The sequence below is a fragment of the Epargyreus clarus genome, unplaced genomic scaffold, assembly GCF_041222505.1.
Source record: "Epargyreus clarus isolate Ecla_fem2 unplaced genomic scaffold, WU_Ecla_fem_2.2 ptg000032l, whole genome shotgun sequence".
Taxonomy (NCBI): Eukaryota; Metazoa; Arthropoda; class Insecta; order Lepidoptera; family Hesperiidae; genus Epargyreus; species Epargyreus clarus.
The window spans coordinates 2,594,809-2,611,935 of record NW_027332237.1 but is presented as its reverse complement, the minus strand read 5'-3'; the positions used below and the strand labels follow the sequence as shown (position 1 = coordinate 2,611,935).

At 31.3% G+C, this 17,127-nt stretch overlaps 4 protein-coding genes and 1 long non-coding RNA gene across 7 annotated transcripts in view; 2 read left to right on the top strand and 3 right to left on the bottom strand.

The window, feature by feature from the left end:
* Positions 1-2,267: 2,267 nt before the first annotated feature.
* On the top strand, positions 2,268-5,548 carry LOC140755184 (uncharacterized). The gene is made up of 3 exons (XM_073090402.1): positions 2,268-2,427; positions 2,905-2,987; positions 5,281-5,548. The coding sequence occupies exons 1-3, from the start codon at positions 2,395-2,397 to the stop codon at positions 5,396-5,398; spliced, it is 234 nt and encodes a 77-aa protein (XP_072946503.1). The 5' UTR covers positions 2,268-2,394; the 3' UTR covers positions 5,399-5,548.
* A 1,301-nt stretch (positions 5,549-6,849) lies between these two features.
* Positions 6,850-8,561, top strand: LOC140755152 (uncharacterized). Its single transcript, XR_012103738.1, has 2 exons — positions 6,850-7,017; positions 8,482-8,561. It is a non-coding gene; the product is annotated as an uncharacterized LOC140755152 (long non-coding RNA).
* Positions 8,562-9,120: 559 nt separating this feature from the next.
* Positions 9,121-9,993, bottom strand: LOC140755151 (U6 snRNA-associated Sm-like protein LSm6). Its single transcript, XM_073090362.1, has 2 exons — positions 9,780-9,993; positions 9,121-9,344 (listed from the first exon to the last, which is right to left on the bottom strand). The coding sequence occupies exons 1-2, from the start codon at positions 9,868-9,870 to the stop codon at positions 9,196-9,198; spliced, it is 240 nt and encodes a 79-aa protein (XP_072946463.1). The 5' UTR covers positions 9,871-9,993; the 3' UTR covers positions 9,121-9,195.
* A 461-nt stretch (positions 9,994-10,454) lies between these two features.
* Positions 10,455-12,327, bottom strand: LOC140755157 (GATA zinc finger domain-containing protein 1). The gene is made up of 3 exons (XM_073090366.1): positions 11,839-12,327; positions 11,109-11,295; positions 10,455-10,677 (listed from the first exon to the last, which is right to left on the bottom strand). Exons 1-3 carry the CDS (start codon positions 12,220-12,222, stop codon positions 10,511-10,513), a joined length of 738 nt encoding a protein of 245 aa, XP_072946467.1. The 5' UTR covers positions 12,223-12,327; the 3' UTR covers positions 10,455-10,510.
* Positions 12,328-15,627: 3,300 nt separating this feature from the next.
* Wnt2 (Wnt oncogene analog 2) overlaps positions 15,628-17,127 on the bottom strand; it is a 120,621-nt gene continuing 119,121 nt past the window's right edge. For all 3 annotated transcript variants that reach the window (XM_073090224.1, XM_073090226.1, XM_073090225.1), the window contains one exon: positions 15,628-17,003. In XM_073090224.1, the coding sequence (XP_072946325.1) occupies positions 16,852-17,003 (152 nt within the window). In that variant the 3' untranslated portion in view covers positions 15,628-16,851. The remainder of the gene's footprint in view (positions 17,004-17,127) is intronic.

Sequence of the window (17,127 nt, the reverse complement as noted above, 5' to 3'; positions counted from 1 at the left end):
TAAAATGCAATATTTATTTACATATAGAGACTATCTAATATGCAAAAAGTCGAATATAGACATTATATAATAGTTATCGTTGAATTATGTTATGCTTGTTGTTTGCGCATATCTGTTAAAACCAGATGAAATAGTACAAAATTTTATTTAAGGAATTTTGTGTTATATGTTAAACAACGCTGCATTTGTTAGTTGTAAAAATGTTATATATTCCAATAGAATATTTAAAAAATATGTTTGTCAATGTGTATGTTGTTTGCAAATGATATGTAACTTGCATTCATTTCATGTAAAGATAGTTACAGATGTGTGGTAAGAATCAGTTTTATATGAGGCATTCTCTTTTGAAGGTGGTAGAACTCTTTGTGGTTTGATTCCAGCGGTACCACCGCCACACCTATTTCTGCCTCATAACAGCAGTTTTAAACGCTGCTGTGTTCTGGTTTGAAGGGTGTGGTAAGGAGACATACTTTTCCGAGGCGTTCCAGCTTAGTCCTCAGGGGTAGCGGCGCATCTATGGCCGACCTCAGGTAGGAATATCTAATCCTATCTGGGGTTGATTTCAGATGTCCATGAGCACCAGTAACCACTTACTATCAGGTGGACTGTATTTATTTGCAACTTTATTTTATAAACTAATGCAAGTGAATTACAAGATGTCCACAGTAATTAGTACTTGAGCCAGAACTATACAGTGCTAGCTCAAGTAATAAAGAGTATTCCCGCAAGTTACTATATTGTGTGTAAACAACATTATGAGCGTAAATTTCTTGAAACCAATTTACTTTGAGACTTTTCTAGAAGCTTATGTTGGTTATTAGAAAAGGTTTAAAGTAAAACTTCATTCGTCAATGATTGTACATTGGCTGCTAATGTAGAACATTAGTGTAGTTGTTTCATTCTAGTCATTTGTAATTTCTTAATGAAATAAAACTTATATCACATATTATGACCGCTGTAGTTTTATTTATTTTTATATACTCCAAATTCTCACTTTTACCTATAAATAATTATAATTTTGTATAGTTCCAATAGTGATGTCGATTATTTAGATTGACTATCGACGTTGACTCTCGAAAACTATGCAGGATATCGATAGCTTTTAATTACCAATATTATTCATAAAAGCGATATAATCAATATCGTTAATTATACCTTCATTCGATTATCTAATAGTAGTGGATTATAACTTCATTCGATTATCTAATAGTAGTGGATTATCGATATGTAACATGTAACATTAATTTGTAACTTATCATAGGGGTACGCACTACGCTATACAAGTGCGTATGGATAGACTTCATACACCTTTTTAAAAAATCTAACAATTATATAATAAATTAAAAATAATTTGCAATAGTTATATAATTTACTTTGTAAAATCAGATGTCTGTGTCTGGATTTTGAACTTTATAAGCTAGTATAACATACGTATACGTACTGAATATAGAAATGAAACGCGTCACCATAGCGAATTGTATGACTACACCTGCTCGCAACAACTTCAGAGCGGAATTTGGCGCGGACTATAATTGATATACTACTTTCTAGCAATTACTATTTTCTAGCACACTCACGGCAAGTAAGCACTAGTGGTATATTGACTAGTATAATTAATCATCATCAACAACCCATTACTAGTATAATTATATCAACCATAATATTTTGCGATCTAAAATCATACTATTAATACACAAGGAAAGATAACGAAAATTCTAGAACCGCGCTCATGACATAATATTGTTACGGTACTGCACTTTCACTTCTGCGATGGGCTTAGCCAGACCGCAATGTCTTGATCGTTATTACTTCACAATACCAAAGAATTACATAATAACTTTAAAATCATGCGCATATTACAATAATATACACATAATTGTTTCTTTAATAGGACTTACAATTTAAAAATCGATATTCTTCTCTTTTGAAATTATAAATAAGGAAATTCCATTTTTAAATGATCATTGTGATTATTGGGTATGTGCGTGTAATTCGTTATACCTCTGCTGTGTAAAATAATTATTTTGATTAAAATGTAAGTAATGATTTGGAATGTACGGAAAAAATATCAAGTATCAAATTTATTTGTGCCACCTACAAACCGAACGGAGTAATGCTTTCAAAGACAATTTCTACTTAATATTTCCCTAAAATTATATTTTGTGTTAAGGACCTAGTGTAAATTTATACTTATTTAACACAATGTTGAGTCACAAAAAAGTGTGTCGTTAGAAATCATTAGTATTCGAAGCGGGCTATCCCACCCTACCACATGAACAGTTTTGTAACCGGTATACTGCCGAGCGCACGTACGCACGCGTTAATCTTGTGCTTATTAAAAAAAAAAAACATTGACAGTTCTAATTTGGAGGGAAGTTTTACTTTTTTTTTAACATGGACAAATGCTTGAAGTTTTTTATGTTAATGGTAAGTAGGTCTTGATTTTTAACACTATACATACGAGATACTCTAACCTTGTTGAATGTTGTTGGACTACTTTCTCAGGTGAAGGATATATCAGGAGGCTGTTAATGACACGTTAAATGCTAACCAATTTTGTCTTGCATAATAGTATTAATACAAAGAATATTTTATTGTTTATTTAATCTTTATTGTTAACTAATGGTTACACAGAGCGAATATAATGATTTAATCTTTATATATTGTAATTATATTATTTTTATTTTTATTAAATAAAAAATACTGAATCAAATAATCAATACTTAAACATATTAACAATAATATTATTTTAATTGAACTTTAGAATAACATTATTTTTAATTTTATGTACTGCTATTCGACAACAGATGTCGCTTTTCCCCAATTTAAATTCTATTTAAAAATAAAGAATAGAGACTACGTGTTTAATCTGTTGCTATAAAAACGTATACTTGAAAATTCCAGATCTTCGTGATCCTGAGTATGATGATCACAGCAGAGTCAACCATTCCGCAGCCGAGAGCACCAAATTTCCAGTACTTTGAGAGGTAAATAAAGTTAAGGAGCTTCTTTAGTTAAGTAATAGATTATAGTTAACAAATCCTCGCTTTTATAGTTATATTTATTGCAATCTAGTAACTTTACCATGAACTTTATTCCGTTAACTAACGCCATCTAACGATTTCATGGTGAACTTTGTAGATCGATAACAGTAACAGTAACAGCCGCGGCGCCTTCTACCTCGAAAATCGTTAAACCTGATTATCCTGATCAGGATAATGGGATAAAATTATTAAAATCGTGTATTGTCATCGGTTCTTGATAATAGGGAATATGCACATTTTTATTTTATTATTTTAAACCACTTATCATCATCATTCATCATCATCATCAACCCATTACTGTCCCACTGCTGGGCACGGGTCTTCTCTCAGAATGAGAACGATTAGGCCATAGTCCACCGCGCTGGCCAAGTGCGTATTGGTAGACTTCACATACCTTTAAGATTTTTTTTTCTTTATAAATCTCTCAGGTATGCAGGTTTCCTCACGATGTTTTCCTTCACCGTTTAAGCAAGTGATAATTAATTTCTAATACGCACATAAATTTGAAACTCAGAGGTGCGTGCCTGGGATTTGAACCTCGGACCCCTCGATCGAGAGGCCGCGTTTCTTAATCACTGCTTACCACTTATCACATCGTTTTAACATAGTAAAAAATATAAACAATTTTATTAGTGTTTGAAATAGTTTAAAAATTATTTAAAGTATCAATAAAAATTGACACAATTGAACGCCGCCATTTTACGCGCTCTTTGAATGACGTCATGTAGCGTGATTTGTATTGATATTGATGATAACTGTATGCACATAAAGTTATTATTTAACATTTTCAGGTTTCATCGCTGTTTACATCATGGGAAAGGCTAAATAACTACTTTATAAATATTTCCTAGAGTCATTGTGCAAAACCACTACTATAAATACATTATATAGTGTTTTTTTTCTGTTGCAAAAGATGCGAAAATACGAAAAAAGTGGTGCATGATTATAGGAAACAGATAAAGTATCTCCAAAATCGCATAAACATTTGCATTTACTGTAACAAACAATAATTTTAGGTAAATAATTTTAAAATATTGCATTGATCATCTACTTCGTTAGGTACTTATCGACTTCTACATAAAACACTATCATTTGAAACACACAAAATGCATTATAATCTATTATAATATTATAAAGATAGGTGAATATTAACAATATAGGTTATGATCAGTTTAATATTTCTGAATTGACCTATGCATAAAAACCAGTTTAGGCATTTTGCATATTTTAGGTATATAATCCGATTGTGCTTTGACAAAACTACTTTCAATCATTGTTCTTGATTATTCCCAATAATACTATGTAGAAAAACCGCACTAGGTAATAACACTGTAATAACACTGTAGGGATATACACATAAACAATATTTCTCTCAAACAGTTTGAATATCGAAGCCGATAAACATCGTAACACGCTATGTGACGTCATTTTTCGATTCGACCAATGGGAATGCGTTTTGCAAATTTGAACTTCACTCGCATAATTTACGATTTTTGATTAAAGTTTCAAACAATTTAATACGAAATAAAGAAAAAATAATGGTTTAGATGTAATTTCAGGACCGTAACGTACCGAGGAAAAAATAACAAGCAAATCTAAATGACATGCATATTTCCTATTGTTCAAAATTTTGAATTAATCGGACGGTTCAAATTGGTAAGAAATCGATTTCAAAGATTCAGTTACATACATATATACAGGTCAAGCTATAGAAAGTTCAAGTGTTTTTCATGATTACTATTTTGATTATAACTAATCTTCATTTATTATTTTGTGTAAGGTATATTATATTGATAGCACCGTTGTGATGTTAATTTAATAATAAACTCCCATTGGGAAATGATGAGAACTTGCTTGTATCCGATTTTATGTAGGCATTAAAAGTTGGCGAATGTTGTATGTGTAGCCCATTTGATGTGGCCATCAGTGGTTATATTTGACCATCACTTTTGACTCTTGATCCTACTGTTAATCTTATTTAATATCAACGATAAGTAAAGTCGCGTTGTCTGTGTAAAGCAAGTCTTATTTAAAGGACCTATCAGAATTAAACTGCGGACATTATTATAACACTCCCAATATGTCGCCACAACTAAAACTTTTAATACTTAGTAATTAAAAAAGATGATTTTATAATTGACACTCTTTATTGATTTGTATGTTATTGATATATGTATAGCACATAAGACATCATAAAGCTTAATAAAATTGTAATAATTTATTAATTTAATTTCAGGCCAAAATACCGGTATCCATACTACGATGAAAATGGCAAAGGCAAGCTTCTGTACGGCTATGGAGGGCCAGAATTGTACCAGTATAAGTCATACTCGCCGTTAGAAGGAATTCATTAAGTTAATGACTTAATTTTAAAGTTAATAAAATGTAAATAGGTGTAAAAGTGATGGTATTTAAGTTATAGTTAGAAAATATACATCTCATATATCGTATATGTATAATAAATAATCATGGTCTGTTTTATAAATAAGAATGTTTTATAAATATTAGTTATGTATGTTGAAAATTTATGAAGAAATGTGTTATTTGAAATGAGGCTACAGAAAATATACTATTTGTCAGTTTTTTTTGGTTATAATAAAAAGTGTTAAAACAGCTACGTTTTGTTCAATTTTCTTATGGACTCGTTTTTTGTTAAATATACAGGGTGAATTTATAAAACGGGCCTTCAGGGCCAAATCCGAAACTATAAGGATTAGCGAAAAATGCTGAAAGGCGTTACGAGGCCGATTTTGATAAAAACTAAAACTGCATCATTACTTTTTTAAAATAACTTTTTCCCTAGCCGGGAATCGACCGAGTTCATTTTGATAAAAAAATGCACCCTCTATATTATTCCACTATCTGATAGTGTTGCTTATAAGGATCAAAATCTGGAAAGTAATTTATATTATTTCGAGTGTATATTTATAAATAAATTCGTTGTATTAGTTGTTGAATCGGTCCTTATTGTTCCTTAAACCGTTTCTTCTCTTTATTTCTTAAGTACCGCAACCAACAGAAGCTTTTGAAAAAGACTCACTATACAATCATAAAAATACTTACCGGGTCCACCTGTGCCAAAAACATATAAAAATAAATTACTTCAAATATTTATAAATATTTATTAATAGGTTAATAGTTAACTCTGGCATTCGCACAACCGGATAGGACACGTTCTTAATTTTGCAGGAAATATAACCGATATCACTAATTTGCCGAATTAATTATTTGAAAAAGCTTTGTCGTAAAATAACGTCATACATAACAATTTCTATCACTTTTCGTCAAATAAATAGCAGGTAGATACACTGCCATCTATCATGCAATAGCAGAACCAATACTTTTTTCAGACACTATTTTAGTTCAGAAAGTAAATTCAAAGTACTGAATTACAATTTTAGGATACAAAAAAATAAGATTCTCTGTTATTAATACTTATCCACCTATAATTTTCTCTGCTAGAATTTGCTTTGCGATAAAAAGCTTAAATGTTAATTAAAAAAAAAATCAAATATAAATACGCCATTAAAAGTAAAACAGAATGTAAATCAATAAACAAACGACCTTTTATATGTGCAGGCATTGTATGAACAAGTTTGAAGTTATCGTCATAATGGTCATTAAACTTAAGGTCACGGGCTTATGTTTTATTCAAACAAGGAACGTTTTAAAGACAATACCTACAGAAGAGCTATTTAAGTATATTGATGGATATTTTTATCCTAAGTAATCAGTCATTGTTCGTTCTCATAGGCTAGCAGTGCTAGTATCTACTGTATTTTCAACGAAGTGTCTGGTTTGTTTTCTTGGCTTTTTATAGTTCAGAAAATTAAACCGATAAAAAAGAATAACACCCATCCATCAATGATACTTATAATGGGAGAAAATTTGAGTTGTAAAAAATGGACGGATATGATATTAAGATTGTGTGATAAGTAGACTTATGTGACCGCCCGCTTCTTAAATAAATAAGGTAATACAGTTAAGTTAACTTCTTCATCTTTCTGGTTTCAAAGATACGGTAAGGAAGACATATTTTTTCGAGGCATTCCAGCTTGGTCCTCAGGGGTAGCGGCGCATCTGTAGACGACCTCAGGCGGGAATCCAGTCCTATCTGGGGTTGATTGTATATATTCATGAGCGGAAAATTAATTATCACTTGCTAAAACGGTGAAGAAAAACATCGTGAGGAAATCTGCATACCTGAGAGATTTATAAAAAAAAATCTCAAAGGTATGTGAAGTCTACCAATACGCACTTGGCCGGTTGGCTTGCGCGGTGGACTATGGCCTAATCCTTCTCATTATGAGAAGAGACCCGTGCCCAGCAGTGGGACAGTAATGGGTTGATAGTGATGATTAATGATTCATGAGCGGCAGTAGCCACTTACGATCAGGTGGACTGCATGTTCGTCGGTTGCTCCTACATTATTTAATAAAAAAGTACCTATGTAGATGTATAACTTAAATGTATTATAACCAAATGGACGAAAAAGAAAAGTTACAGGCCGAAGGTCACACCAAGGTAGCGAGTGCAGCGACATTTATTGACAAAAGAAAGGGTTTTATATAAACGAGATAATGCATTTTAAATTCTCATTCATTTGTAGCGGTCAAACTAGTAGTTTTAAAATTCGTTCCACAGTAATTCTTGAAAAAAAACAAGGAATACGTGTTTTAATTATTTCTTTTTATGTAACTTAAGTACTGTTAACAGTTACGTATTTAATCAAGCAAGCGTTATTTTCCGTATTAGTATTTATCGTAGTAACGTATGCATCTTAACAAATGTTTGAGCTAGAACCTTGAAACTAGTTAAACGACAAACAAAACATAACTTATTTGTACGCATATACTACATTTTCAATATTTACGTTATTCCGTATTCCGTCTTAGATCATCCGTGTGTGAAGTCTTACGCAACTTCTTGTTCTTAATTTAAAATCAAAATGTTGTTAAAAAGTTTAATAATATTGGCAACACTGTGTGTTTGTGATTGTGTTATTTATTCGAGTTTTTACGCGCCATTATTTAATCCTAAGATATTAAACTATCGTGTGGATATCCCATTTAACTCTGATGCTGGCAAAAATGCAAGGGAGGATTATGTTAAAAAGTTTGGTGTTAGAGGACAGAAACTTATAGAAGACTTAGGCAATGGAAAAGGGCCTGATGGTGGTAAAAAGGTAAAAAACAGTGATTTTAAAGAGGTTCTAAGAATTTTAATTATTTAGGCCCTGCCAGGATGTTATTTAAAATTTGTGCACCAATAAATGAATGATTTTTCCAATAATTAGCATGTATTTATAGTGTTGTGAGATGAACTCAAAATTGAAAATAAAGACATTCTGTTGAAGTATCAGAAAATTTCAGTTATACTGAACTTGCAGATAAATGAAGTTTTAACTTAAATTGATAAAATTATTTCTTATTTTCAGAGTTTTGAGGAGGTAAAGTTCTACTACACGTATCCTGGAGCGAATAAAAAAAACGAATATGAATACAATTTTAAGTAAAATTTAGATTTTTATTTGCACCCTATTAAAGTATAATATTTACAGTAAAAATTGTTTAACAAAATTAAGAGTGTGATGAATGATTTAATTATTCTTATTTTTAATAACCAAGCATTTTATTTTAATTGGAAATAAATTTGACTAAATTTTCATAACACATTCTGGTGATTTTTATTATATTAATGATTATTGTAATAAGGTTAAAATTTAAAATAAGTACTAAACTATGGCATTGATGTAATTAATCATTTAGTAAAAATAATAACTGAGAGTTAAAAATGTCAGATCTGTGAAATTCCCTGTTGAATCTTCTCTGTAGATGTTTTTTCCATATTAGCGTATGTATATAATACTGCAAATTACAATTTGTGAATTTTCCATAAACCTATACACAATATTTTCCATGTAATTAGCTCAAGTTGTCGATAAGTAGAAGTTATTGATTTAGAAACTATATTTAGTTTTAGTGAATAAGTACTTTAAGATATTTATGTATAAACAATAACTGTCATAAATACTAAAACACTAGATGACTTATAAGAATAAAAGAAAGAAATTCAATTTAAATTAGGAAAAAAACTTTATTAACAAAAGTAATCACTTATAAAAATTATAAAGTAAAATTATATCCTACACTCATATCCTTCTTTTTTGTGTGCTTATATACAGAACATTGTTCCCCCGAATAAAGGCATCCCCATATTTGTTCTTCAGCTGTCCATTTACATATTCTTCTGTTTGTTCTAAAGCTATATTCATATAACCATCCAGACATGCCAACACACCTATAAACAAAACATTTTTTGATAAATATACTACATAACATCATAAAATGGCATTAAGCATGAGGAACTTTAGTACATTATATTCTATTACAAAGTATGTCCATGAATTATTTTATTTGGTTTTGGCAGAAGGATGCGGATGTCAGCTAACTTACATGAGGCAACCATCTTATACTTCAGGAGACGAATCTGTGATTGGCTTCAGAATCCTTGGTATATATAAAGTTACTTATAGACGTACATGGGCGGCAGTGACCATTTATCTTCAGACTGCCGGCACATCAAATGTGATTAAATAATAATGAAGCGAACTTTACATCCTCACATACTTAAATATACGTACTAATTTTCAAAACTTATGATAAAGCGAAAGTGTGGGAAAGAATTGGCTGTAGACTCTCGTTGCGAAATCTTCGGTAAAATTAAAAAGTTTACCTCGGTAGTCCACGCCGCTATTTAGCTTAACGACAACAGGACGGCCATGAATTTGCTGGATAAAGGACGACAAAGCTTCTTTGCGACTCATATTGCCAAACCAATTAAACTTTCAAAAATGTTGTAATATAATTTAGCCGGTTTTCGAAATCATGAAATGAAATCAAACAACGCTGAAATTGATCCAAATTAAAATGTCATTTTTTGGCAATGACAATGACAGATGTGACATTTGACAACGACAATTATTTAGCTTAAAAACATTATATTATTCAAAGATAATAAAGAAATAAAATCCGTTACATGATACAAATAAATTACTCAAAAAAAAAACTAGCTAAATTATAAATTAATCAAAGTATGTAGTAGGAATATTTTATGGAGCATTTTATTATTATATCAATATTGAAATATTACTGCCTCAATCTTAGTCAATAGCGACTAATTTTTTTATTTTATCGCACAAGAGGTATGTACATACTTCAATAAAATATTTGTCCGTCTACGGCCTACATTCTTCATAGGTAATAGTATCAGTCTATAAACAAATGTTATAAAAAAATGCTGTAAAAATGTCTGACACTTTTAGTGTCAGTAGTTTTTAATACTTTATTGAATAAAAATAGTTATCTATTACATAATAAAGAACAACTTTAATAATAAAATGAAACAATATTTTTTTTTCTTAACTTATTTTAATATCATCACACCATCATAATTCTAACACAACATTATGTTTTCTCCTTAGCCTCAAGTGTTGTCCAAATATATCCTGTATAATTATTGAGTTCATCTTCTGTTAGTGGGTAGGGACTGTTACTGGCTTTGTAGTAGTCTGAGGGGGCGTGCATTACGAAGTCCATGTATTCTAGCTTCCTTGGTAGTTCTTCTTCTGGTCCTGAAGGAAGATAAATAAAAATTAATCAATAATACATACAATTGCAACCTAAAAACCTAACCTATACCTATAAAACCTAACCAAACCCAGCATTAATAACCCATAGCTTAATTTGGTGTACAAAATATGGAGATTTATATGGACAGATTAAATAAACATGATATTTTAGTCAAATAATGCGGACAGTTACATTTATTTTGATCATATTCATTGGTAAATTACTTTTATCTCCCAATTTATCCATTTAACTGAATGCAGACAACACCTATTTGATTGATCCAATGTAAAGAGGGTCTAAATATGTTTTCTTTTACTAAAGTAACCATTTTAAAGTAACCTGAGTAACTGTAATAAGTATTTTATTTAAACAAACATTTAATGAGATCTAAACACCAATAATTCCAATTACTTAAGTTCAACCTCATTCTCACCAATAATATAAGTAGCAGGATCGAACCCCTTCTCTGGAGGGGGACTGGCCTTCGTCGGCAGCAGCCAGGTCACCACAGCACTCTTCTCACAGTACTGGTCGGTGAGGAACCCTCGGATTTGTGCGTAGTATGTGCCTCCGTCGAAGTTCACCATTGATACTATGTCTCCTACTTGCATGTACATACCCTGGACATATTATTACAAGGAATTAAAAGATTTGATTTCAACAAACTACTGCTGCTTTGGAAAGTGGTTAGTTATGGAGAGGATGTTTTTTTTTTTTGTTAAAATATAGGAGTAGCAGATGAGCATGCAGTCCACCTGATGGTAAGTGTCTACTGCCGCCCATGGACATCTGTAATCAATCTCAGATAGGATTACATATTCCTACCTGAGGTCAGCCACAGATGCACTGCCATCCCAGAGGACTATGCTGAAATCCCTTGGAAAAGTATGTGTTCCTTACTAGAAATAAAATTGAAGATTGAAGCAATGTGTATGCGGTTAACCTAATGGTAAGTGCTAGCTAAAGATTGATGGTTGGATTTCATTTGAGCTGCATTGAACATAATCACATCTTTATGTATAAAGATTGGCAAAAGGTGAAATTGTAATGATGCAACACCAATATCAATTTTTTTTCTATCTATATTAAAGTGTCATAATCAAAACTGCAGTATTTACTACATTTGTTTCTCAAAAATAATTTAAGATATTCAAAAATAGTACCCTAAAAAATATGGATTCGCTCGTCACAACAGTAGCAGTGGCTGTCGGTGCCTTTAGGGGTTGCCTCTTGAATATACTGCGTCTACCCCTACCACGGGGCGCTGGGGGCTTCGGGGGCATTGGAGCTGGCGTCTTCGCCTTATACCTTGTAGATCTCGTACTTTTCCGAATACCCCTACCAGTAACCTTCGCTGGCGTTGTTTCCCCATCCATCCTGTCATCATCCTCATCCCGTCTGTCATCCTCATTCGACCCACAAGGTTCGCTTTTGATTTCTCTCGCAGTATTCGAGAGATGACAGTCGTTGCAAATTTGACCGTTTTCCGCGCTTCGCCAAAGTAAAGTGTCGTTTGTTTCGCACTGAACGCATGTTGGTTGCGGCATTTCTAATGTTTTAATGAATTTACTGATGTAATAACTGTTTATTAATAAAATTATCTTTTTCTTAAGAACTGATTTCTTGAATTCTTGTTCTTGCTTGAATACTGTCAGTCTGTCATTCCGTTGTTTTTATTTTTATAGATCTATAACAACCAATGGCAACAAACGGGATTCATTCTGTATGGTTCAAATTTCTTGACATTTTGTTTCAGCCAATCAAAACTGGGGAATATCTAAGCGTATTCTGTCGAATAAATTCGTTTTACGCAAAATGTAACGTTTGTATATTCAATGTAACTATATAAGATTCTGTACTATATTGTTATTATTTGTTAATAATTTAACTTACGTGTATTATTTGCGCTAATAATTTTGACTATTAAATTTCAAAGGGCCGGCGCTTACCTCGGGCAAAGAATTAGCTTTGCTATTCAGCGAGGTAATGTCGCCAGCGTTTTGGGGACTCTTCCAAGAGACAACAATTTGGGCATAAGCTTATTATATTTAACTATTTATTATAAGTATTTTTATAGCCTGTTTCATATATTATTTTGTACTTTTTTTTTATTACGTTAATATTGTAAATAATTAAATGTAACTTGTAGGATTATTGTATAAAATAAACTGTCATGAAATAAATTATCTAAATACAATTTTTGATGTGTGTTTTTAAATATGATAAGTATTCGAAAATTGTAATATTAAAGTACGATTTGTTTGAGTAATAATTATTTTTGTGTAGTTAAATTTAAACTATTTATGTCATGCAATGTCCTATTCATGGAACCGATGTCCTATTGTTATTATAGCGCCATCTGTCGTGGAGTAGAAATAAACAATATACATGCGGTCGGTGATACATTAAGATGCGGTTTTATTGTTTGGTCTATTTAAATAAGATTTACTCATGTCTTTTTATGAACATCGTAATAATTAGTAGATATACCTACACTATATTCTTTATAACCCATATGGTTTTCTTATGTAAGTATTTGTATGTAGGTAAAGACGGGAGAATACGCTAATAAAATTATGATGATATAAATAAATTTATAGTAGATAATAAATAGCAGTACGTGGTATTTGTGGTATTGAACAAGCCGTGTCTATACTTAGCAAAGAGTAAGAGACTACAGCGCTATGCATTGGTCACGGTAGTCATAAAAGCCCGAGTATCCATGTGTACAAAACGCTTAATTATACGTTATTTGTATAAATATAATGTAATTATCTATAGAAATAACGTGAAAAGAGTAAATATACCTAAGGCTAATAGTATTATGACTGGTCTAAAAAATAATACATGACAAAATTTACCTGTTCCTTTTGAAAAGTCCGTAAAAATTTGGTTGGCCTCATTAAATTTAAATTTTGCACGCTAGTCAACCAAGACTTAATAATTAAAATATTACTAATTAGGTAAATATTTATATATTTTATCTTTGCTCCGGAGGTGATGACTTTTTTTTTTAATTATTGAATTAAGTATATACTTGTCTTGATTACCAAATGTACCTATTTTGTCATTGAATACTGTGATACAATTAGCTATGTGCAATTACTCTTGGATAAGGCAATTATCAATCTATTATCCTATCAAAGATCTGAACTTGATAATGCCTAGTAAAGAAAATTTGTCAAATATCTGATAAGTATATCTTTTGTACCTTAGTCATAGATTAGTAAAGATCACTCACTCCTAACAAGAAAATGTACACAGTCTTGAGAATTGAAATAGTTGCGTAAAAAAGTTTTGCCACGTCTGCGTGCTAAAATGTCTCTAAAATATTTTAAATAATTATTTATTTATTACGTAAATTACGTAATTATTACGTAAATTAGTTATTTATTCGTAAATTTTCTCTAAAAATGTTTTTATTTGTCAAGGATTCAAAAAAAGAACTTGCTAAAATAAGCCGTTTGTGGCTTCATTCAATTTCAAGGCGGCGAAGTATCTTTACTAATCTATGACCTTAGTAGTTAGTTATCCAGTGTCAAAACATTGGATAGACTGATATAACAGGCGTCGTACGTAAAATAGGTAGGCAGGACCAAAATGTTAGACTTAAACAATTCTGACGTTTCGGACGTAGGCTACAAATGAAATCAGACGTAGCCACCATAAACAATACGGTATAATAAATCCACGTGACACCCCGCCTGATATCGCTCATAACTCAGCAAAACGAGAATTTCATGCAAATTCGGCCAAGTTGTGAGTAATTAGCTTGTTACGTGTCTGGATTATGATAATCTGCTATGATTTATAACAACTAATGTGTTGTTTCACGGAATTTGGAGCTAGTTCTTGTTTTAGTCTAGGCGCTTTCGAAAGAGTTGATAATTGACAATACATGACATTGAACTATTCTATGTCCGTTGGTTTGTTACTAGTATTGCATGAAAATGACCAAAAAATAAAATATCAAAGTACCTACGCAAAAACTCAGTATATATTTGTTACAATGCGTCTGTTTTTTTCTAAAATGTTCTATTTGAAATAGAACACGATCATTCACTTCATCCAATGTCGCTCACATTGTCATCATTGATATCTGACCAATATTGAATTCTAAAATTGGTATTCTATATGAGTACAGTTACAGTAACGTTGATAAATATAACTGTTAATAACTTTCGGATGAAAAACCGACAGCATTATAAAAGCATCGCTGTCATCGGGTTTAATCCAATTACATTTTAATTATCAATATCAACCTATGACTTATTTCCAACAGACAGTCCAATATTATACTATCCATTTTTAATCTGTAGACAGCTTATTAATTCCATGAATGGATAAAGTAAATCCCTATGGTTAATTAAAAGTTTCATTCGATCGAATGAGTCGATGAGAACTTTCTATCATTGGAAAGGACTTAAGCCTTTGATGCAAGTTTTAACGAACCAAATCCCGATCAAGACATAATGAGGGCTCAAATTGGACGTTGGAACTGTTATGGGTTCTCGTTGTTTGGTGTAGGTAGGTATATATTATTATTTACTACTGAATACTGATATAAAAATAAATGAGGCTGAACCTATCTACTATCGGTGGGTATTTGCGATTTATGGCTTTATTAACGCAATGGTAATTGGTTGCAATGTTGTTGGAATTTGAAGTAGGATGATGGCGTTTTTTTACGATTATCTTGATAGATAAAAACTGCCACCGCCACATCTATTTCTATCATTTATCAGTTCTTGCATTTCGGTGGCAGGGTATGGATGTCCGTTGACTTACATATGAGGCGACCATTATAGCCCTTAAGAGAAGCAACGCATCCGTGATTTGGCCTGCAGACTCGTCTACAATAAATTTATAAAAAAATGTTTTACTATGTCTATAGTTCTATAAAATAGTATGGTATGATGAACAGGGTAAGGTTTCTTAAATTTAAACAAAAGTTTACGTGAGAAAAATTTATTTCAAAATAGCATTAGGTGGTACAATGAATAAGTTAGGCTTATGTGTACGGAATGTTTATAGGTACTTACGATAGGCATACAACTTACAACTATAATTTTAAAGCCGCCAAGTCTTATCTTAAATGCATAGCGTACGAATAAACAAGCTTCTTGTGGAAACGCCCGCGTTCTATCTTAAGATTTAAGATGAAATTTTATGGAACTTAAACTTTTTTAAGATTTAAGATATGTTATAATTTATGCATTTTTATGAGTAGGTATTAATATTGAAAAAAAAACAGAATTAATGCATATTTTCAAATAAAACTTTGTAATGCTCATGTGATATTATGCACAAGAAAAACCTACATCGTGTGTTAAAATTAGGATGCTTCTAAAATTAATCCAAACAAAAAAAAATACAATTCTTTTTTATTTTGACATAGTGAAAATTATTTTGAAAAATTGCTTACTTTGAAATCACAGACAGACACTTCAATTTTATTTATAGATTATTATCTAAAAACTACTTGTTATAGGAAATACTGGTGGCATATTTACAACGTGGGAATGACAAACTTATAATTATTTTGATATCGCAAAGCAACGCTAAATATACAAATTACTATCACTAAGATTACATATTTTTATTATAAGCAACATTAAACATTACTAGGTACTTTATGAGGCATTTAAATAATGAAAAAATAAAAATTAAGTACATTATTCAAATTAAAATAAAAGTTGTACATTGTTTTTGCTACTCAACAATAGATGGCATTGATATCATCGGACGCAACGTATATTTTAGCATTTAAAAAAAAATCATTGTTAGCTATTTACTTGCTTACTTGATAATTTTCTACGAAATAGCTTTATTGGCAAGTAGGTAGCTACATAATGTTGTTTAATAAAGAAAATTATATGTATACCTATAATAATAAATAACACAAAATTGTTTGTTCGAGTTAAAAATATATACTACGTTCCGTTTTACGTTTTTTTTCTTTTTTATCTGTATATTAGTTAGCCCATACAGATAAAAATGATTAATTAGGGCACTAGTATACAAATTAATTCACTTATTTTTATAACGTCGAAAATAATTTTAGACGACACATTTATTCGAATTTCAACATTTAATTAATTTTATTTTCATGAGTTTTTGTAAATGTCGTAATTATCACGCGTCACAGGTAAAAATAGTCTATTTAATCCTCAAATTCATTTGCAAACGTGCGTTTCTGTGCGCGTAATGCATTTATCGCACAAAACCTGGCAACACCATTTGAAGCGACATCTACATTTAGTTTCTTCTACTGTCCGCACCGTGTTGTACCCTCGTCCACAACAGAGGGTTTCGCAGCCGTCTTCACCTGGAGATCAGAAAATAGCTTAATAAGATTTTTAAAATAATTTCGTAGGTTAATTGGTATTTATACGAAGATAGTAAAGAAAACGACCCGCGTGGCGGAGCGGTCACCATACCGGTCTGACGCG